The following is a 23,711-nucleotide window of genomic DNA, read 5'->3' as shown; positions in this document are numbered from 1 at the left end:
CGGCGGGCGGGCGGCATGCCCGGCGGGACCCGGACCGGGACCGAGTCGCCGGCGTCACCCCTGATCCCGGCTGCGGTCCCCCTGGAAGGATGTCCCCTCACCGCAGCCACGGGCCCCTCATGAAGCGCCCTACGTTTGAGCGCTCCCCCTTCCTGAGGTAAAAACGGCGGGAGGCAGCTCCACACAGGGACCTGGCTGGGAAAACAGGGGTTCGGGCTCGGCCAGCTCTGTGTTTCAAGGGTCAGGGACTTGCTCAGATGGAGGCTGGCTAGAGATCTCTCATGCCCTTAGAGGCAGTGGGAAGCTCAGACAACACGCAGGATCTGCTCCAGCCTGGCCTCCTCACCCACCTTTCCAGGAGCTCAGGGTGGGCAGAGCTGGTCAGGACAGCCCACTTTGCCCTGGACAGGCTGATGCCCAGAGCTCATGTGCCCCACGTTTGCCCAGAAGCAGCCCCAGGTGGGACAGCCAGCTCCCCCCGTGCTAGGAAATCAGGCCTGCCAACAGAGCTGGCACAGGGCTCAGCTCAGTCTCCATTTCACACTCCCACTGCCTGGCCTTAGGAGCCCAAATATCAGAAGAGACTTTGGTCTTAAGGCAAATTCACTGAACTCCAGCAAAATCTGTGTGTGTATTTCTGCCATGAAGATCAGAGACAGTCAACTTTGCAGATTAAGGACAGCTTTAACTGGTTTTTAACTCACTTGGCGTAGGTGTTCTGTGCTGACATAGAGGTCAGTCGTGCCCATGGGTTGTATTGTCTGGAGCATTACTAATGCAGGATTAATTACAAGTATGTGAATAGCAAGCTAAGAGCAGACCTAGTGCAATAGGGGATTATAGCAGACATTCCTCAAGTTTGTGAATTAAATTTAGGTGCTGAATAGGTACAGCAGCTCTGCCAAGTTCAGCTAAGGAAAGAAAGGTCACTAAGGCATGTCACAAGGAGATAGGGCAGCCTTTGAACAAATTTGCCCTGTATGTCCCTGTTTCAGTGTGCAGGCCCCATGGATGACCTACCCAAAGCTGTTACTGTCCATGGGTTTGGTTTGTGCATGCCCTGGGCTAAGCAGCATTATTCTTGCAGGGACACCAAGAAGTTCTCTTCCATTGACCCAGATCATTGATCAAGCACGTCAGGAGGCAGAAGTTTACAAGGATGTTGGAGTTGTAAGTTTTGGTTTCTTTCTTCCCATGATGACCATTACACAAAACCACTTGTGCATAGCCAGAATTTTAAATTGAGCTTACAGCTCAAGATCAAAAGCATCTTGAAGCTCATAGATTAGAGATGCTTAAATCCATGTTGTTTATTTCAACATAGGAAGTAGGCCTTCTAGATTATGAAAAAAAAACAAAAAAAAACAAAAAAACCCCAAAAAACAAAAACCCAAAACAAACCAACCTAAGGTAAGTATCACTTGCACCCAAAACAACTGAAAAAACTTAGATTCAAATTGGACAGTTCAAGTTGTTTGAGTTGGATGAATCAAGTCAATTTAAGGAGTTAAAAAAAGTGGCCAGAAATATGGGCTGTTGCTGGCATTCAAGGTCTCTGGCTGTAGCATGCTTCATCAATCTAGTCTGACAAGCAACTGTATTTTTAGTCTGTCCAATCCTCTGATTTCCTGAGGTCGTGGAGCTATGCCATGTGCACAGCTGATACACTGCATGCATACCTCAGGAACCTGGAGGGTGCAGGATCACCCCACAGCTGTGTTTGTAACAAAACGGCACAGAGAATTCAGGATCTAAAGAAAAAAAAAAAGGCTCAGGCCCTTTTCTGCCCCCTCTAAGCCTCTCTCCAGGACTCTGGCAGCAAACATGCCTGCTTTGCACGTCCAGAAGAGCAGGCCCAAAAGGCCATTCTCAGCCAGAGGCAAGAAGAGACTGCTGTCAGAATTGCTTTTGGACTTAAAGTGGTGTAGTAATCTTCATAGGTCAGTAGATTTTAACAGGGTGTATGTCCTTTTGAAAGGTCAGATATGTTTTAAACATTTCATTACACCTTGTCTTGGGTTGTTGATGTGCTTTTTCTTTGACCTGCCCACAGCATTATGAGCATTTTCTGGTGGTGTCCAAGGTTTTAAAATGTATTCAGTGAACAAACTGTCACTGCTCCAAGCTACTACTTTCAGAAAAACTTTATTAACAAATCGGTTGAAACATTTTTAATCTATAAATTAGAATGATACTATACAGACAAAACAAAATTGAATACAAGAGCTTAGTTTAAAGAATAGAAGAACAAGGTCAAAATGCAAGACAAGTCACAAAAGGTAGGTTATGGGCAGAGCCCTGGTAAGGCTAAACTAGGAAAGAATGCTGAGAATAGAATCATTGAAAGGATAAACAGCACTGGGGTAAAATGATGTAACCTTCACAGGGCTTCAGTACCTGTGAACCAGATGAGCATGTGTGAGATGTCCACCCAGTTAGAACAGTCCCTGACTGCAAGCTGAACAGAACAAGGAAGTTTTCTTCCTTTTCATTCCTCCTGAACGAACAGGTGTGCAGTAACTCTGTATTCTGTACTGTGCCTTTATATTTTGTTGTTGCAGTATCTCCATGGGGTATTATGTGATTCGATCACATCAGAAGAGTGGCAAACACTAATCTCTGCCTTCCTGTGCCAGAGGAAGTGCTTGCACAGATAATCTATAACTCATAAAGCCGTTGCTCCACATTGCAGTGGAGCAATGTTTGCTCATTTCCTTACATAATAATTACACATTGAAACCTTCAACAGCAGGGGGAAGGCACCAAATACTCCTGAAGATGAAGGATGGTACAGAAGCAGTTACTGCCACTGCTGGCATGCACAAAGCTGCTGGAGCAGCTTTGAGATAAGCTTTAAAATCAGTACTAAGACAAAATTTCCATTTGGCTTTTATATTTTGTCTTTTCAACAGTTGTACTCAATTCTGCAGTTCCAGCTCTTACTGGTTTACCTTTTCTGCAAAAGTATTGCAGTCTCTGAACTTGAATATATCTTTAAACCTACCTGTCAGGAGACACATGAGGTGAATGCAGTCATTTCTCTACACATTTGGACAAATTCAGGGCTTAGAGTTAATTATAACTTCTACATTTTACTGTAGAAGTCACAGGAACATCAATATACTTCCACACCAGTCTTCATTCTAAAAGTCTGACCAGTGTTAGAGAATAGAACAGAACAGAGTTACAGCAATATAAGAAACAAATCCTTTATTAAGGAGATAAGTCTCAGAGATAATCAGGAGAGCCTCCATAAACATCAGTAGTTTGCTTAACACTTTCTGCAATTCAATTCTTTAGTGTTTTGTGCTTTAAGAGAAATGAAAGTTTTCATGATAGATGCTTTCAGGAGCTTCCCAGCTTTTACACAGAGTTGGGAAACTCAGTATTCTGGAATGGAAATCTATTTGGGTTTCTTGCTCAGTATTCCAAAGGAACTGTTAAGCTGTCCGTTTTTCTTGTGGAAGAAGAGCTAGAGAAAGGGTTTTTTTCCCGTGGATGTTTGTACTGACAGTGTTCCCAGATGCTGCCCACAGTAGCCCTTAAAAAGATACATAACCATTTGCTGCTATTTAGATGTTTACATATCGTCTCAAATAGTTCAAATTGGTGTTAACATTTAAAAATAAAGTATATGGTCTTGCTCACTCCATCTGCGTTGCATTTGGAAGTAAATCGTGGTATATTCAGAGTAAGGTGACTTGTCTGGCACATTCACAGCTTCACATAATAAATATGAAAAATTTGTGATATTAGAGCATAGTAATGAAAACAAGTGAGTGCTCAGTTAGGAAGCCATCTGTGCTCAAAATGTATATGCTTTGTACTTGTGTGTTGCTAAACAATGAAATTCCCTAGACAAGATTTCATAAGCAGCAGGCTATGAGGCATTATAATCCCTCCAATTTGTACCTGCTTTTCTTTAAGGAAGAGGCAAAATATATCTATTTAGGTTAACTTTTATTCATTCCATTCAGCCTGGCTGACATTTATTTTGTAACTAGAAAACAGAGCTCAGATTCCCACTTGACTGTTAGTTACTGTTCCTCACCGTAGCTACTGGAGTAGCTGACATTAAAAACAGTTACTAGTATATGTTTTACATTGATGTTTTTAAAAAATAAAAGAGTGGTAAGCCTATTGCTCTTATAACTAGTGTGATAACTGGAATTCACAACTTAGAATTTAATAACAGTGGAGACAGAATAAAGTAGTATTTCTATACAGAAACACGTAGGTAGCTTTCACTTTGATTACAGAGGTTAACATTTCAAATCTCAGCTGTATTACAGGAAAATAAAATAGCAGACAGGCTGCCTACAGCTACCTCCTATGGAGTGTGCAGAAGAACATGAGATAGCAGCTTACTTCTGCTAAGGCAGTGACCTGCTCTGGAGGTGAGTTTTTGAAAAAGTTACTGAGAGCTGTGCTTACAAACACCAATTAAAAGCTCTGCAAAGGCACACGAGGAGCGTGGGGGCAATTGCTGCCTTGTCTCAGTCTCCACCTGAGCCTGTACAATAACAGGGATGGTGCAGGGCCTGCTCCCTTTCTGGAGGAAGGCTGATGAGCTTAGAGAGGTTTGTATGGATGTGCACGTGTTTGCAGGTAAAGCCTTTCTCTGGCGAGAAACACTGGGGTTAAATTTGCCCTGGGAAAAAGTTAGCTTAGGTGTATACTGAGTTAAAACTTGTGCAATTGTTACCTCAGTTGCAGTTTGGTACTGTTTTGAGGCTTTCCTGCTGTAGTATGTGTGAGGCTGAAGTGTTTTAAGAGGTTATTTCTGTAAGTGGAATACAGCTAAGGAAACTATTTTTCATATAGTTAGAGAGCTAATTAAAGAGCCTATTTTTCAGTAGCTAACTGTGATACAAAGGGCACTTCATGTGTAGCACTTCAGAAGTCATTCAAAGTAAAAAGGAAATATATTGTTTGATAATTGCTTATAATAAGGCTATTGCATATAAGCAACACTTAAATTATCTTAACATTTAATGGAAAAGGAGGACAGAAGGTGCTTGCAGGAGTTTTATCTCATACTATCTATGTAAATCCTGCTTTGGAGGATATAATGCAGAAGCTGTTTCCATAGGCTTCTAAACCATAAGCTTGAGTTCCAAGAACTTTAATTTAGCATAACTGTTTTCTTTCCCCCATTTTAATTAGCTCTCTGATAGTACTGAAGTTTGTTTCCTATACATATCAATTCAGTAAACACAAATCTGTGGTGTTATATTTTTATATAAAATATGAAAGAAAGCTTTGACTTAATGCATCTGTAATTCAGTTTTCTGTATTGCAGAACATATGTTGTTCTCTTTTTAATTAAACAAAGCATAATATGCAAAAGAACAGTCGGATGATACCAAAAGAATAACACATTATTAAAGTTCTATCAAAAATATTCACTGTAACTGTGGACCTTGAGGCTATAGGAAGAGGCAGTTGCTGAAAAGTGAATATAGTAAATTTAAAGCAGGAGAGAGGAGGAGAACTGTTGAAATTCTCCCATATGCCTGCATTTTGAGTTAGAATTTAATGAGACAATTTTTATGTGTAGTACTATGGCTAGGGGTTTTTATAACTTATTAAATGAATTAATTCATTAATGTCGCTAATGGAATAATTTGCTTTATGCAAATCCAGAATGGTCAAAGTAATAGCAAGTTGTGAAAAACTCTTTCACTGTGGAATTCTGCCAGCCCATTCTCTTGCTTTTATTTGGCTACTATGTGGCTCTTGAGGAGCTGAGCATTTTGAAGCCCCATTCCCAGTTGCCTTTCTTCCTGTTGAGATCGATTCTTGACTGCCTGGAAGCCTAGGGATGCTGTTTCACAGATCCTGGTTCCTGGCCTTTAGTGATAAGCTTGGAGTTTCCCTGATACCCAGATTTTGCTGAAGTCTGCCAAACAGAGCATTTCTGAGCCAAGGGCTTCCAGGCTTTTTTGCCTCAAGGAATTACCTAGTTTTGATGGTTCATTGCATTTTTTTGAATTTGCTTTGTTAAAATATTATAGTTCTACATTAGTCCTTTTGCCACATGCAACTACTGACCAACTTTGCATTCTTGCTGAGGCTGACTTAATGTATTTATGTGTAGAGAGAAAAAGAGGCTACCGGGTTTTTCTTTCTGTTGGTACCACAAAGGATTCAGCAGCTGTGCCTCAGGTACCAAGACCATTTGGTCAGTTCAGGTTTGTTGGAGCAGTCCTAACCTAATTCCAGAAAAAATGACTAAAAATGTGGGGTTTTTTGTGGTTTTCTTAGGACAGGTTGTCATCTTGGCCATATGGCTACCTCCCATTGCAGGTACAGAAGGGTGGATGTTACATATTGAATTGGACACACAAAGTCAAGTGCAGATGTTTTGGTTGGTTGCCATACCTGGTTCTCCTTTGCCTAATTCAGGTTTTCCTGGGCTGGAATTATGTAATTAAATATGTTGGTGAATGGCATCACAGAGTGCAAAGGTCTGATGTGCCATGTCGTCATATCCAGTCACCTTTTCCATTAACAGGTTGTGTCCCATTGCTTTTTAGGTAGCATGTCTTTTGTGTATTTAAATACTCAGCTGTATTTGAATTACTCAGTTCTGTAATTTGGAGAAGGCAGCTGTGCCCTGGTGCATTGAATGTTTGCAGGTTGTGTGCTTGAACTGACCATGTTGACCGCTGGATCATTTCCTTCTCACTTTTCCCCAGCTTCTGTGTTGAGTGTTCATTTATGATGCCTGTGCCATAGCCTGTAATTCAGCCATTAAATGCTGGCACTATTTTATATACTGTCTTATCTTTTACTGCCAGAAGGGTTTCCATACTACAACAAAGATTAGAGAAGTGTCACATAGAAAAGATTTTTTAAAAGGAAACTTTTTTTTTTGTTTCCCCTTTCTGATTCTCTGTTTTATTAAGAACCAAGCTGCTATGTTTAATCTCTAATTGTATTTTTTCCCAAAAAACTGTTTCTTCTATTCTTGTTCAGTTACCATCTCTGTGAAAGGTAAAGCTCTCATTTTAAAGGATTAAGATGTGTGATAAAACTCCAGTGAGAGCAGAATTTATTTGCTATATATACAATTAGTTTGTCTATTAAACTTCTTGCATTTGTAGAATTATGCTGGTGAGAAATATCTGGTTTTCTTTTCATCTTCCTACTGTTAATGCAAAATACCAGGCATGGAATATGTTTCAAGGCTTTACTTTTACTCTTGTTATTAATCCTTAACAAAATTATGTATTATCTGCAATTGTTGCAAACTTTTTGGTATAGCCTATGCAATGATTAGAAATGTGCGTGGCATCAGGTAATGTGCAGATTGTATCAGCAGAGTATTTTATCATCACTCCATTTTTTGCTAAGAGTATGTCCACGTGGATGGAGAGATATAATAGACAATAAATAGCAATATCTTCTTTCCAGTAATTCTGAATACAGAATGGGAGAAATATCACTAGTTCATATTATGGCATTTGACACAATAACAGTCAAACAAGAAATTCTTTTATTTATCCAAAGTAACACTTATTTTCTGACATTAATTGAATTGAAAATTGCCCTGATTATCTCAGAGTCCTCTGTTATCTGAACATACTCAATATCCTGTATTCCCCTTGGATAATTGAAGTTTGACTTTACACTATTTTTAATGAGGTATAAGATTTAACTCATTTGCCTATAGTTCACATTTTAGGATGGATCAAAGGAACCCAAATTGATGAATGTATAATTAAAATCACATTTATTTCTCTGTATGATTTCACTGCAAACACCATGCTGTTGATGAAAGCACTTTTATAAGTGCTCATCAAATGCATCGACACAACTTGCTGTAGGTAATCCTCCCTTTGAAGGAAAACCTTTACACTTGTGTGTCTCAGTGCACAATATACAATGGTGAACTAGCATGTTTGTACAGTGCAATGATGTTTTTGTATCCCTCTCTCCCCAGGATGGGCTGATCCTAGAGAACATGCACCACGTGCCGTACACGGTGCGCCCGGGCCCGGAGCTCACCGCAGCCATGGCAGTTGTCTTGGTTTGAAGAGACAGGAGTCTGTGAAGGAAGGCAAAAGCCTCCTGTGAAATGGGAAAGGTAAACCCACTCCCTCCGAATTACCACAATTTCAAAATTAAAAGGCTCTCAGGCAAAGATATGGGAATGGGAATAACAGTTCTTTACTAGGAGAAAAACTAAATAAAAATAAAAAAAGGTGTAATTAGTACAAACAAAACTAGTGATGGAGTCAGAAACTTGACACCCTGAGGAGTCAGGGTGTTGGTAATAGTCCAGTTAAATGGTGGCTGCTCCTCCTGGAGTGGCAGATGAAATGCTGCTGGAGCAGTGATTCTGTAGAAGGGTGGAGTTTTCTCTGAAGGTCTGGTGATGGAGTAGGTGGGCCTGGTCTTCCTCTGGGAATCCAGCAGAGAATAAGCTGCTTCTCTGGGAATCCAGTGAAGGGCTGCTCTGGTGTCCCAAAAAGTGCTGATTTTATGCAGGTAGGAATGCTTGGCTCCTCCCTCTGGGTGGAGCATCTCACCATGGGATGATGGAACTTTACCAGTCATGCAGGGAGTCATTCAATGGTCCATTAACAGAAGATATCTCCCCGGAGGGAGACATTGTTCTTGGGAGAGATAAGAAAACTGCCCAACCTCCAACAGATGGCAGATGGAATACATGCTTATCTTACAAGCCAGGAGAGCAGTGCTGGGTGCTGCCGTGAGACAGAGCTGTCCCCCTGTCCCTCTGGGTGTCCAGGTGCTGTGTGCTGCCAACCAGCAGGCACTAGCCATTGCTCTGGCTGCAGGTAATGCAAAGGGCTCCTCAGGCATTGCTGTGCCATTCACTGCACCTTGTGCTGGCATAGATATCGTGGAAAGCTGACTGTGCCCTGAAAAGGCAGAGTCAGGTTCTGAGAAAGATGCCTGCTTGATTAGAGTGGATGGTACTTGTGCACTGCCTCAGTTGAAGGCTACTAAAGGCTGCACCACAGCTTTCTGGGTTAAACCTGTCTAAATGTAATCATTAGTTTAAATCTGCTCATGTCCAAAAGCCACCTTTGGTGTAACTCTTATTTACTTCAGTTATATTATATGCAAGGATCAATTCAACCCATGGTGGTTAAGCATCCTGTTTCAGCATATGATGTTGCTGCTACTGTTGTCCATGAAAACTAAATTTTTGTTGTCTTTTTTAATGAATAAGTAGAATGAAGCTTTTTATATAATGACAGAAATTGAGGTATAGATAGCGAAAGTACTTAAAATTTAATTGCCTTTGGGGGAATTAAACATAAATTAATCTATCCTTATTGCATGAATCCTAGACTTGGCTAAGCTTCCTGCCTCTTACTGTTTGCTGAAGCAATTTTAGTTTTTCATATGTAGCTCTCCCTGATCTAAAGATGAAGGCTGGCTTAATATGGAAAGCCTGTACTTCCTAAATTCACAAATTGAGGGTTAATGCATGTTTTTTCCCAAATTTACTGTCATTATGGTAAGGCTGTACATTGTTGCATGTACAAATTTTATGGAAGCAGGCAGAAGATGCTGGTGTTAAGTGAAAGCCATACTTCAGGTACAATCATGTAGGCTAACCTATCTGCAGTGGCAGTTTTAATTATGCCTAATATGTTCTAAAAGCTTTAAATTCTTGTTAATAGATGTGTTTTGAACTGACATTAGTTTTGTGAGCCTTAAAATCAGATGTTGCTATTTTCAAAGTATCTAGCCACTTGACAAATTGAGAAAATCTAATTTTTATTGCTGCATTGGAACATATATGAAAACCTCAAATAAAAATGATAACGGAAACCAGTTTTAGTTTTTAGAGGTTGCTGCATGTGGGCCACTGGAGATACATAGATATTTGGAAAAATAGCACATAGCCTATTTTTAAAAGAAATTCTTTGAGGAGCAAAAATCATCACTAAATAAGGGATATGGTCTGGGAACAATGTATTTCTCTTCTTTGCAATTATTAATGAAGAGGAGAATTCCTGGAGGGCTTGGGTTCTGCTCAGCTCCACTACTGTACTGTTCTGCACTATTTCCTCTGTAACTGTAGAACACCAACCAGGAAGGGCTTGTGTTTAATGCATTTCATTGTACTTCTCTAAAAATGATTGGCTCAAGTTCACTGAACAGGGAAGTAAAAAGAAAATCACTTTAAGCAAAACCATGGTAAAGTGGGTACTAATTTGTAGGTAGCAAATCTTTAAACAGTTTTTCTGTAGCAACTTAGTAGTGACTTTAATGTCAATACAATTTTGATAGGTAGCTATTAACAAAGCAAATCCTGTATGCTGTCACTACAAAAATAACTTGCTGAAGGCGTTTCAGCTACAAACCATACATAGCATCTTCTGCCTACTATACATTAATTTCATTTTCCCCGTGGAGATCCCTGTCTTTGGTAGGAATATCTGTTAAAGGGAACCACACAGGGAATTTATAACTGGTGTCTAGGAGAAGGTTGTGATTTTATTTGGTAAAGGGTGGAAGGAAATCCACAGGTCTGCTGTCTGACTAGGAGCTCAACTAGCTTGAGCAAGGATTGTAGGATCCAGTGCTTGGGTGAGCCTGGGTCACTTATCATGGATCAGGGCTCAATTTTTAAGTTTATCTTATCTCATAAATTTAGCAAAAAATGGTTCAGTTGGAAAGGACAAACAGTCATTTAGTCCAACTGCCCTCTCTACTTGAAGCTGCCCTTTTTCCTTTAAGAATCAAGTTACTGAAATTCCAGTTCTGGATCAGTCTTCATCAATGGTGATGACACATTTGATAGCTGATAAACAAGGCTTATGTCAGGACATATCCCAGATCTCTCCATGTCTTCTGCAAACACAGCTTTGCTGCCTGAGCCCATTCCTTTCCTGCACCAGCAGAGTGGGAATTCACTTGCTATCATCCACGACACTCCTCAGAGTAAGACAGAATTAGGCAGAGCTGTGTGCTATGGTTTTTTCTGTCCTTTTTAACTGCCACCATATTAATGCAGTGGTGAGGGGGGCAGCTCAGCTGAGAATTACAGCAGGGAGCACCCAGAGATGCTGTAAAAGGCAGGGAGTGCTGTGGATCCTGCTGGGAGTGCTGCTGGAGACCTGCCCCTGTGCCTGCAGCCCATGCTGAGCACGGCAGGAGCTGCTGCAAGACAGTGTCCTGAGAAGTATTTTTGCAGCACAGACACACTGTGCCTCCAGTGTCAGCAGCAAAGTCAGTGCTTCTCTAAGAGTTCTGTTTATTAGTTTTTATTGGATATTCCCTATTCTTGTTTTCCAGTGAAACTACAAAATGTGTTGTTCTCTTGTAAGTCAGAAATGGGGCTGCCTATTAACTATTCAATGACTATTACTTTTCAACTTGCCAAACGTGAAAGTAAGCAGTAGTATCATTCTCACAATTTTATGAGCATAAAAATGAATTCATTAGCAGAATCTGATTATGGCTTCATAAAACAGAAGGGTAATGATATGGTGCCTGCACCTATTACACTTGGTTAAAAACTGTATTTTCATGGCCTCCAAAAACCCAGATTGAGAGTGCAGCCTTGTTAAACTAAGTACAATCCAGTGTTTAGCAGAAAGTCTTATATTACTGCACTAAGGAAACACAAACCAAGCATCAACAGTGTGTAAGCAGTGACTTCAGTAAATGAAATTACTCAGTGAATAGCTTGTGTCTGAAGTTAAACCTCAATTGCTAGGAAGGTTTCATGTCTCTAGGCTCATCCACAGTTTTATGATTAGAGAAATAATTATTCTTATATAACTCTGAATTGCACTGTAAGCTTGGGTGATGTAATTAGAATCTATAGCTTTTGTTCCTAGATGTAGAAATCTCAGTTTAGCTGTTTGCACTGTGTTTATCACCAGTGTCTACAAGCACCTGCAGTGGTACTTGTGGCACACCCTTGTCTTTGGATCCTGGGAATACTCCGTGCTTTGCACTAATCTCACGGCACAGGACAGCTTGCATTTGATTTGGCATCCATCTGTGATGTTCCTTGTGAGCTGGAGTCTGTGTTGCTAAGCAATGCAGGCTCTTCTCTATCAGCGTAAGCTTCTGTTTCTGCAACTTCAGGGCTTTTGGAATCAAACTGGAATTTTAAAATAAACAGACACCTTGTCATTTGGTAAATAAATTTTCAAGATCATCTCTGTTTATAGTTGGAATGTGCTAAGGTAATGCCTCTGTTGCCTAATCAGTTGTGGGTAGGATTGCATTCTTGATGGCTGTTTCCACATGCATTGCTTTCCTTTGTGTGATGTCAGCTCTAATTAAATGTGCATCTGACTCCAAAGCTGGAGCAGTAACAGAGCTTAAGAAGGGCTTGGAAGGCACCTCCAAAGCAAACTGGAAGAGCAGCAAAACTGCACAAGATGAGTGCAGAGATTTTACACAAGAGGCAGGTTTTAAGTGACAGTTCAAGGCTATGAAAGACAGGAGAGAAGTGGGGATTGCAATAAGGGAGTGAGAATTAAATCTTGTGCCTCACTGCTGTGGTGGGCTCATTGCTCTGTGATCCAAGGTTCAGTCTTACAACAGAGATACTTCAAGGCTGTGGAGGGGGGCCCTGGATGTCAATGACTGGCCCACATGAAGTAATTACAATTCATAATTTTTCTCTTCAGTATTCATCCCACAAAAAGTTCCTAGTGACAAAACTTAATGAATATGGTGGTACCTGTGTTACTAAGGCATGGCAGAATTGATGGCTGGAGTAGAATGGCTTTGACTCTTCCTGAGCCTTTGGCACAGCTCTAGAGGCAATTTGTTGATGTGGTGCTGTGTAGGAAACACACGCTATGTTCAGATGGAGTCTCATGGGTTACATATAACGTGTTCCAGGCTGTGCTTTCTTGCCTAATTTCCTAAAGAAAGATAACAATGCTATTCCTCTGTGTCTGTAGCCTGGAAAGATGCATGTTAGTGACCCTTTTTGGAGAGAAAACACGTCATTAGAACAGAGAGCTGTGTTTAGACCCACCTACTCCTCTGTCTGGCACATCATGGCAGTAGACAGGGCAGGGTGTGCAGCTGCCTGTTCTGAGCCACACAGGAACAAACTGAGGGGCTGAGGAGGAGAGAAGGGGACCAGGGGATGGGGGAAAACTGGTGGGGTCAGTGGGAGAGGTGGGAACTGAAAGCGGTGAGATGGGAAGAAGTCAGAGAGAATAGGGGCATAAAGAATGGAAAATATGTGGGAAAGTGAAGTGGGTTAGTCCTAGAGCACATGAAACAATTTGTGTTGGGATCAAACAGGAAAAGCAGTAAGATGAATTTTCACTTGGTTTTAGTGCTTTTCTTTTCCAGTTCTCAGTTTTGGGCTAAATTTTTGCTTTTGACTGTTTTCAGGTCTTGATTTTATCTGGGTTGAAGGGTTTGTGTTTTCTCATGTTGCTGATGAAGGAATAATAAATGCCTGTGCAGGTGACCTGCTACAATACAGAAAACACATTGGAGCAGACAGCATTCAGATATTTGCTGATATTAAAAAGAAGCATAGGTAAATATAAATGCAATCATGGTCTTATATCTTTCTCCTTTTTCTGATTTTTTTTTTTAATGTCAGTTTTCTTCTGGGAAAGTTAATCATACAGGGAGAAGTTTATTATTTAAGCATGGACTTGCAGGGCTATAAGGGGATACATTTAAAAATAAATTTGTAGCTGTAAGTTGGAAGTTGCTGTATCTGTGAAGTTTGTCATTATTTAACCTTCAGGTTTTCAATATGCCCACTATGAAGGTGTTGCATCTGGTATTGAGACATTGTATGCATGTGTAAATGTCTATTATCTTTAAAGAAATTGTGTTTCTGAAAGTTAGGTATCCACAGTTGTTTTTTAGTTATGAAGGCAGTTGCCATATAAAAGCATCCAAGTGATCATAATTTGGCATTTAAAAAAGCTCTTCTCTTTCTTCTCCTTCCTGCCAATAATACTGATTCCTGCTGCTTAAATCAGTGCTGTCTATGTAAGGGTTATGTTCTATGATTATCAAAAAGAAGGAACTTATGACAGCTAAATCCAGTTTATTTTCTGCTTATACTTTATCTTACCTGTCACATGGTACTTTCAGCTATTTAGATGTCACTCTTTGGATTTATTTTTTTTTCCCCAGAAGAACTGCTCAAGTGCTATGTATTATACATGCTAAATAACCTAATTAAAATGTTTGTGTGTAGTATGTGAGCCATCATGAGAATAATCAAGACTGGAAGATCTTAAATATATAATAAGCAGGTAATAAATTTCGAAAGAGAAAGGAAACAATGCAATGTGATGGTCAGATTGAGCTTTTCTGGTCCTTTCAGAGAAGTTTCTTTCTGATGATTTTTTTACGTACATATATAAATGCAAATACGCTGCATTAGATTTTCTGTAAATGAAATTGTGTCATGTCATTTTTATTCTTAGTCTTGACAACTGATATTTGGATTATACTATCCATTTTTCAAAGAGTTGGCCTTTAAGAAAGGCAAAGAAGTTCTTGTTTCAGGCAGAAACATAAGCTCAGAAGGAAATGCTGAAGGACTTCTTGGTTGAGCTTTTTGATGTAGAAAAGTGCAGCTGCCACTGAGAGCTGCTATGATCCTGTTCTTTAAATGAGAAGAAACTGTTCTTGTGCCATCAGCACTCAGCAGTGCAACATATTTGCCATAGCTGTTGTTTTCTATTTAAATACAGAAAATCCAACAGTGTTGGATGTTCTACCAGCGATGGCTGGAATTCTTTCCAAGTTTGGGACGACATAAATTAATAGCTGCTATTGTGATATGTTTCAGACAAAGTGTGTCACCCATACATCAAAGCCTGCTCTTGAACAGCTGGGATGCAGGTGTAATTGGTGCTTGTGTAAGATGATTCCTGTGGTTATATCATAGGTATTAACTATACTTTCTGCTATTGGACTTGTAGAGTTTGTTGGTTTTGCCCTAGGCAACAGGATCTGATTTATGAATGAGGGCACATCCACAACTCCCACTTGAAGTCAGAGAGCTCTGTGTGCTCAACACTTCCGAAATACAGGTGCTTGACATGTAAGCAGCTGTCTCAATTGACACTTGGTGGTGCACACTTAGCACTCGCTCTCTAGAGCCAGGAGACCCGCAGCAATCAGCGATCAATGAAGGAAAAGGTTGGCTTTTAACTCCTCCGGGTGGCAGTGTCACCTGCCACTGTGAAGCTGGACACTGGTAAAGCAGCCCGAGGGGTTCTGCTGGCAGGAGGGTGGGGAAGCAGGCTGTGTGTGGGGTTTGATTTGATCACAGTGATGGTATTTGAGGTGCTACTTAGATGGGCTGTGGTATGTTTCTGTACAGCAGCTTGTAAATGACAATTATTCCAAGCTTTTGTAATACTGAATGAGGCTGAAAGAACACACTATTTCATTTATAAAACACGCTAATATAAGAAAAGGCTGCTTTATAACCCTAGAAAACTAGCTATACTAAAATTAGCCATATTAAACTATCTAGCTAACCATAAATGTTTCCATTGAAGAGTTAAATGTTTTTATCTTTCACAATGGAAATGGTATTCCTGCAAGAAAAGGGGCATTTTGATAAGGCAACATTCCAAATGTTAATACCAGGGAAAGTACTGCTTGGAAGATTTTCAGTAAGAATACAAATTCATTGGTAGACAGGAAGATATTAACATCAAAATAATTTTTAAATAGTGTGGACTTTTGTCAAGAGAGACTCATTTGACCTACGAATTCTGACCTTTGCAGAAGTGCTATGATTCTTGATATTTTTATATTAGCATCAGTTTGGGCTCAGTTCGTGAAACAGTATTGCTCCCATGCTAGAATTAAAGTTCTGTCATGGGGACATTTAGTTTTCATCACTACTTTTAATTTAGATCAATGGCTTGAATTTGAATGTCTCACTACATAAAATAGAATATATATTTTTTTAGGTTTTACTTTACCCAACACACTAACTTGGCATGTTCTGAAGTTCCAGTGCACTGTATTGTATTCAACTTAAATTAGAGGATCAGCATGAAAAACATATTTTACCTGTTAGAGATAACCTGGACCTCATCAGGTTGTATTTGTATCTTTTGTGTCGTATTTTGATATCTTTTGAAACAACATAAAATTATTCAATGTTTTCAGGGCTTTATGTATATCCCACATGCTTAAGAACATTTAAAATGAATGTTGAACTTGTCAAAATTGTTATTTCATACATATTAAAAATATTAAACTTTTTGCTAAAAAGAAACAGATTACAAATTGCTATGCCACAGTCACTAATGCTAAAAAGAAAATGATGGCTTGGTGTGAATACTGAGCCTCTTGAATTAGCTGGGTCTTTTGGTACAACAAATGAGAAATGATACATGGAACAGGTGATACTGGAAGCCTGTTTTAGAGATTGCAAAATTTGGTTAATCTAGATATCCATCCCTGTTTGTACTTAATGTCTCCACTGTTACTAATACAGATCAAATAACTTTTTAAAAATATTTGATACGTCTTTGGGCAAAATCCTAGGTTAAATTCTGCTTTCACATATTCACATGCAACCTTCATTGATTTACTGCATCAGAGAGCAAAACCTGACCTGTAGGCCTTAGAGGCATTTTTGTCACAGGACCCCAGCCAGACAGAACCATAGCTTCTGCTTTTCTTTCATGTGAACAAACTTGTCAGTCCCTGTCTCTTTCTCTTTCTGGGTCCAAAGAACAAAATGAATCAGAGTTGGCAGCTGTAATGAAGTACACATTAATTCTGTGTTTGGATTTGTGTTATAAAAGCAGGAGTGTGCAGATCATGGGTTTTTTGTACTTAGATCACAGCATTTTGGATGTTAGCAGGCCCTCTCCTGAGAAAGATATCTTAAAACAGGTAGGAGAAGAACTTAAAAACTCCTGAGTATAAAAAAAATGACAAATTAGGCATATCTATGTCAGGAGATTCTTAAAAGGGATCAAATCTACAGTCTACAAAGTTGGTGTTGATGTGAGTGAGATTTTGCATTTCAGGAATTTATGCAGCCCTGGCAGTGCCGTATTACGGTGAAACAATTGGGCACCTTTCATCACACTGCAAAGCAGCTCTTGAAAGCAAAGCTGAGAGACAGATGAGGTTTTTGTCATGTCTCTTTTTCAGCTTTGTTGTGCAGTAATATAGAAGTGGTTTTGTCTTTGTGTAGAATTGATTGATTTGTGATGGGCTGTGGGAAGTGTTTCCCTGTCAAGGCAAAGATCTGCGTTCAGTCAGGTTTTGTTTGCAGGTTGTGTTGCTGCCTTCTGGAGGTTGGCAGGCTCTGCTCCAGGGCTGCCTGGGCACTCAGGGCACCAGAGATCAATGGAGTACGAGTTCTGTAAAATCAGGCTTCCTGTTGTTAAGGAGCAAGAATTATAGCTGAGCATTTTGAATTCATTAATAAACCATCTTTTCATCTAAGAGGTTATAGCAGTTCCAGTTTGCTGCCTTGTGGAATGTTCTTTGGTTGGATGTCTGAACCCATCAGGTTTTTTCTTTGGCTGTAACTGCTGAAATACCTGCTTTGCATTCAGTTTGTATTTTGAGTGACCAAAGCTGTGCATAATGACTGCTCAGTTATCTCTATGAACAAAACAAAGTGTCTCAGCTGACTAACCTGTGGAAAACAGGTACATAATGAAATCCAACAGCTGGCTGTGACTGTCACCTCCTTAATTACTGTTCATAAAAGGGGCCTCAAGACTGACTCACCCCCTCTCATCTTTTGATAGCCAAAATAGAGGCTGCTGCCTGTGTGATACCCTCTGAGATAGAAAAAGTGCTGATCACTCACATCTCCTGTTTAAGCCCTAAATTTAATGACAGAGAAAAAGTCCTTTGAATTAAAAATCTAAAATGTGTTAAGAGGGGAGCATTACCATAAAAAGTGTTGTGTATGGTACAGTGATCACTGCAATGAGAAAGCTGTTAAGGAAGAGTAGTTGAGCAAGTTATTGGCACAGTGGTGCTTATTTTACACCACTCTTTGCCACTGTTTTCAAGCTAGGAGTGCTTGGCCTTTATTTCATGAAACTTGTACATAACGTAGTTCAAATGCTTTCATTGTGCTTTGCAACCAAGCACAATTTCATTGGGTTTTATTAAAGACCTGTGTGCAGCTGTGCTGCCACAAGAAAGAGCACAGTGCCCTCTAGTTACAGTCTGCAGGAACAGAGAAATCCGTGTAAACTTCAGCATCTTGTTACTGTAACATCACAAAATTCTCCTTTTTCTCATTGTGTCAAAAAAAAAAAAAAGTCAGTATGCCAGGAAAACTGAGAGATTTGAAGCAGAGCTCCGTGTTTAGAGATATTATGACAGTGACTGAACATTGCCACACAAAAGCACATCTCACTGCTGTTGTTTTATTTCTTTTACAGGTTAGAATTTGTATTAGCACAGCCAATAGATAAATCACCTTCTACTAATCAACTTTAGGCCCTGTTGTGCTTGGAAAGGACTTAAAAGTAGCATCTGTAGCGTCTTTAGTGAGGTAACACATCTCAGTGCACACTGAGCACTCCCTTTGCCATTCTTCACATTGTCACTCTGAATAGATCTCCAGCCCAGGAGATGTGTGTGCAGTCTGTGTGCCATGTGTGGCTCACAGCAGCATTTGATACCTTCCCACTTTGGAAGGCTTTAGGTTGTGCTGGAGTTTCAGATCAGTCTCAGGTTTCACTGGGTTTTCCCCTTTGCCCAGCAGGGCTGAGCTGTTGTCTCAGACACATATGAACTTGCTCTGTTTAATTATCTGGCTCTTTGTTTTTCCTGCTGATGTGAAATAATTATGAAACAACTCCCTGCTAACGTGCTGTACGCACTTGTAAGAACAAATATTGACTTGGAGCCTGGTTCCTTTGGGGATTCAGTCAAATACTGTCACAAATCTCTGGTCAGATGCACCTTAATTGTGTGCTGGTATTGATGTAAAGCAGATAGAATATTCCTAAGAGCATATAGATATTATATAAATAAAATTTAATAGAAATAAAAATTAAAATTTAAAATAAATATCCTGGGTTTTAGAACAGGATATTCATGATAATGCTATAAGTAACTAGAAATTAATTATTTTGTTGCTGTAAGCAGAATGACTAAGAATATCAAATATGCAAAGAAATAACTTAAGTTTTAATCATATATGCATGAGCCATCTGATTTGCTGTACATTTTCAGGAAGGGCTCTGTTGAATGGTTGAAATCCATGAAATTCAAAACAATGGTTTTATTCTTGTGTTAAAATCTTTTTAAGAGGGAGTTATTGTTCCTATATGGAAAAATGGTAGAGCATGTCACCTAAAAAGAGATTCAAGAACATTTTAATTGATCCCCTTTCTTCACTGAAATAGGAAGGTGATAAATAATTAGTCTTCCCTGAAGCATAATTAATAAGTTAGGCTTCTGATGAAACTTCATTTAAACAGTGTTTTGAAGCAGACTTTTATTTGTTTCATGTATGCTTTCCCTAGTTACCTCAAGCTATAACTACCTTACCATCAGCTTATCACTAATTAAGCCAATTTATATGTTTTTAAAGGTCAGAAATAATGGCTCACAAAATTCCTCTAAGGGATGAAGCATCCAGTCCTATGAGTCACTCTTTGGATGGTCAGTTTGACATAAAATGATGAGAAGGATGCTTTGAACTGGTTTTTTTCTTTTTTTTTCCCTCCTCCCAAAGCTAATACTGTATTTTGTGCCTTGTGTTTGTCTGTTTCTCCTCTTGAAACCAGGTAAAAGCTCAGATGAGTAAGTAACACTGTATATAGGAAAAATAAAGAGGCTTTTTTATTCCATTGTCATTCCTCATACTGATAAAAGATCATGTCTATTTCTGGCTTTTACTTTCTGGAAAAACTATCTGAGCTGTAAGGTGCCTGTATAATCCCTGCTCTCTTTCATACAAGGAAATACAAGAAGCATTCCAGACAACAGAATGTAAAAAGTAAGATTTTTTTTGTCTCTTTAGAGCTAAAGGTGTTTTTTCTAGAGAACCTGTTTCATTCTGCAGTAGAAGTAATAAATACCACAATCACAAATTTCTCAATACATTCTTTTTCTGTTTAAAAACTTGGCAAATTAGAGTCTTTATGGAGAGAGTTTCAGAGACAGGAATTAACCCTGATTTTGGTTTTCTCCTCAGAGGTAAAGCATGCTGTGAAGATTCCTGTGCTGGTTGGGTCTGGAGTGACTGGAGAATGTGAGGAATTACTTGGATGCAGATGCTCTAAGAATTGGTTCGTATTTCAAGAAAGAAGGATATTGGGCAAATGCTGTTGATCTTGACCGAGTCAAGAAATTCATGGAACACATAAGTAAACTGAGGGAATGAGTTTGTCAGCAAACACTGTTTGTTTGTGTTTGTTTGTAGAAATGTTTGTTTGCAGTGTGGTGTGTCCTACGGAATTAAAGCACGAATGTGTGGCCAAATGGAAATAATACCAAATAAAAATGCACATCATCTCCATACCTGGCTGGGAAGCTTGATGACATATGTCACAATAACCTGGTGCTCTGATGTTTGCTCCTAGGCAGCACATTTCTGTGGTGCTCAAAGCTGCCATCAATGCAAAGCCAACTCCGAAGTCTTGTGTGAGATATTCTCTCCTGTAAGTTAAATGCTTACGGAGTTTAAGAATTTTTAGAAAATGTTCATCACAGGTGAGCTGAGTTCTGTTTCACCTTTAAGTACAATAGGATGTCCTAAGTTTACAGCTAAAAGTGTTGTAAATTGGACAAGTTAATTAGCCTTCCAGTTTCCCCATCTGTAAAATGATGATAATAGCACCTACATCACACAGGGGCCATAAGACATAATGAATGAAAGAATGTACAGCACTTTCATCTCTCCAAATGAAGGGCTCTTTTAAAGTTCAAGATCATTATATTTTCATTAGAATTATGCATTTAAACAATTGCTACATTTTTGTAATACCACACAAAAATTTAACATAATTGGGGTATTGATTTACTTACAATACTTATTAGAGAATTAATGTAAATATTTAATTACATTTTAAGTAGATTTGGAATGTAGTCAAAATGCTTTTGCAAAACCTGGAAATTTTAATAAAGGTTTTATTATTTTTCAACAAGCACCTGCAGCTTTGTACGTCTCTAGACTAGTAATAGTGATGCAAAAAACTTTCTTGGAATACACAAGGTATAATTACAATAGAAACCTACCAAAGCCGCAGGTAAAGAGAGATTTTTATTTTTCATGTAAAATGTAGAGGAAAAATATTAGAGTCTCACTGTGCACGTTGTAAGAGATTCCCTTCGAATTTGATCCTTTAGCTCTAAGGAATCTTAAAAGAACCCAAGGAATACCTGTTATGTCATGTCTGCACAAAATGTGGGTGTTTGTTTTCATTCCTTGGTACTGGGAGCTCAGTTTGTCCTCTGGGATCTCTTTTTCCTTCATTTGTATACATCAAGCTTGTACTGATGCTAATGAAGGTTAAATTGTGGATATCAAAGCAAATATACAAACATGGGGTTTGTGGCAGCTGGCAGAGCACCCGTTCAGCTTCTCTGAACAAGATACATCCTCCTTCCAAAGACAAAAAGATTTTTCAAGATACTTAGTTTTGTTAACACAATGGTGATTCCAGAACATCACAGTATGGCTGATTCCAGAATGTCACAGTATAATATTGTCTTCTCAGGTTTCTTTTTTCTGCACTGGTCTGTTCCCTACATGGCTCCCATCAAAAGGAATGAAATCTCTGGTGTGTTTCCCTGCTGGAAAAGATGTTCATTAGGCCCTGTGGCAGCCATGGCTTTTCTCCCTTTTTCACCTACATGCACTGACACAGCTCCAATGCACAGAAATCCTTTCAGGTGCCTGTTTGTTGTGGCTGGCATTGCTTTGTCACATTTACACAGGCACTTCCAATCTGTGTGGTGCTGCTTCCCTCAGAACCAACAGTTGTGTCCCAACCCCATCCCTGTGGCCTTACAGGGTTCAGGAGACTGATTCAAGCTGGAACCTCACCCAGCTTGTACCAGCCACACTCTGGGAGTGGGGAAGGGAGAATTGAGGTCATCTACTCAGTCCTTGCATCTGCAGCTCTCCAGGCTGCTGGTAGATGCAGTGCAAAATTATTTAACGATCATGAAGATACTTTTTTGAATTTTTATTCCACACAGCCACAGCATCTTTGCCAGGTAAAGCAATGATCTGGTCTAGTCTTACAGTTCTTAGTCTGAGTAATAAATGTTATTTTATATCCTCTGTATTGTGCAAAACACCATATTAAAGTAAAATAAATTCACTTAGATACTAGTAATATCAGTCTACTTAAATCAGTACATATGTTTGATCTTTGTGCATTTAGGATTGTTTTGAGTATGTTTCCATACAGCATTGCACAGAAGACGTAGGCTGTCCCAATAGCTATGCACTAATACAATTGGTACCAGCTTTGGAAGTTATTTTCAGTAAACCTGTGAGCTTGAAAGGCTGACATGCAAGTAATGAGCACTGGTGCTCTAGTGCCACAAGAATAAAAATCTTTAGTTAGCTGAAAACGACAACAGATGCACTGATAAGGATTGTTCAGTGGTGATAGTTCTTGTCAAAGAAACTGGTGTCTGTTGTCAAAAGTCACATTTACCACTGTGAGTGTAAGAATTTTGTGTTTGCCAATGTGTTTCTTGAATTGGTTCCTACTTACTCACATCCGAAAAACTCAGAAGTGCCTAAATTCAAATGGTTTCTCATCTGAATAGAAGGAGGGGGTGAGAACTTCCTCAGTGCTGTATGCAAGGTCTAAAGGCAGTATTGTTATACACAGTAGTTGTTTAAGACAGAAGCCTCAATGAGTTGGTGTAATACTCATAAAAATGCAGTGAATAATGTAGACAGCACTTTCACTGCCAGGATTGCATGTAGCACAGCACTGTGTAAGGAACACCAGCACTTGTGGAAGGAACAGGTCATAATTTGGGCCTCTATTGTTACATGTGAAAGGTAAGTGCAGAATTTAGGGAACAGAAGTAAAGGAGAGCTGATTTTCCAGCCTGAAAATGTGACTGATCACCAGCTCTATATCATTCTTTGTGCCAAAAGTATTTGTCTAGCAGCATTAAGCATCTGCTTGCCTGTTTCACACAGATGCTGTAAGTAGAATTTGACCTTTTGTTCAGCAAGTGTTTGAATATTTAACGTGAAAATATTAAGTTGTCAGAAAGGCTGACTCTTTTTGGGAAGACTGTTCAATTTTTATACAGCCCAAGTTGTTAAAGTACTTTGGAGCATGAACAACTTCAGAGTAGAACAAAGCAGCCAGTGCTAATGTGTAGAAACTCCAGAAGTAAATAACAGCTGTTCAAGAAGACTTCTATTAAATATGTATTAATTAACTTGAAGTGCATCACTTAAATATGTGAAGAGATTATCTTGTGTTAATTTACATTAAAACACACAGCACTTGTTAGCCTCATTACACCACCCTAAGTATATCCTAAGCTATCACCTCATCTTACACTGAGCGTTTTGTTGGGTGTTGATTGCTTTCGATTTGCCCTTTTAAAATGTCAGATAGTGGCCTCCATTTCTTGTTGGATCTCTTCTTTCTCTCAGGTTTTGCTCTTGCATAGTTACTGTTCTTACTTGTGTCTGTTCTGTGCTGAGCAGAAAGAAAAATAACAATAGGTTGTGAAAATATAATAGTAATTGCCCACCCAGACGTCAGAGGTGG

The 23,711-nt window shown here is 39.3% G+C and overlaps 1 protein-coding gene and 1 long non-coding RNA gene across 6 annotated transcripts in view; both read left to right on the top strand.

Annotated features, from left to right (window-relative positions):
• Position 1: 1 nt before the first annotated feature.
• LOC140684882 (uncharacterized) overlaps positions 2-23,711 on the top strand; it is a 36,903-nt gene continuing 13,193 nt past the window's right edge. For all 5 annotated transcript variants that reach the window (XR_012057813.1, XR_012057812.1, XR_012057811.1 and 2 more), the window contains exons 1-4: positions 2-157; positions 1,088-1,170; positions 4,282-4,397; positions 7,949-8,092. This is a non-coding gene — a long non-coding RNA (uncharacterized lncRNA). The remainder of the gene's footprint in view (positions 158-1,087; positions 1,171-4,281; positions 4,398-7,948; positions 8,093-23,711) is intronic.
• On the top strand, positions 8,130-21,101 carry LOC105758876 (uncharacterized protein F13E9.13, mitochondrial-like). Its single transcript, XM_041718626.2, is given in 5 exon segments — positions 8,130-8,807; positions 13,360-13,510; positions 15,086-15,141; positions 20,150-20,198; positions 20,200-21,101. Coding segments are annotated over 5 exon segments (534 nt in total). The 5' UTR covers positions 8,130-8,668; the 3' UTR covers positions 20,339-21,101.

Source organism: Taeniopygia guttata, chromosome 11 (genome assembly GCF_048771995.1).
Source record: "Taeniopygia guttata chromosome 11, bTaeGut7.mat, whole genome shotgun sequence".
In the NCBI taxonomy this organism is placed as follows: Eukaryota; Metazoa; Chordata; class Aves; order Passeriformes; family Estrildidae; genus Taeniopygia; species Taeniopygia guttata.
The sequence above is the reverse complement of the archived record's forward strand: the minus strand, read 5'-3'. Positions and strand labels throughout refer to the sequence as shown.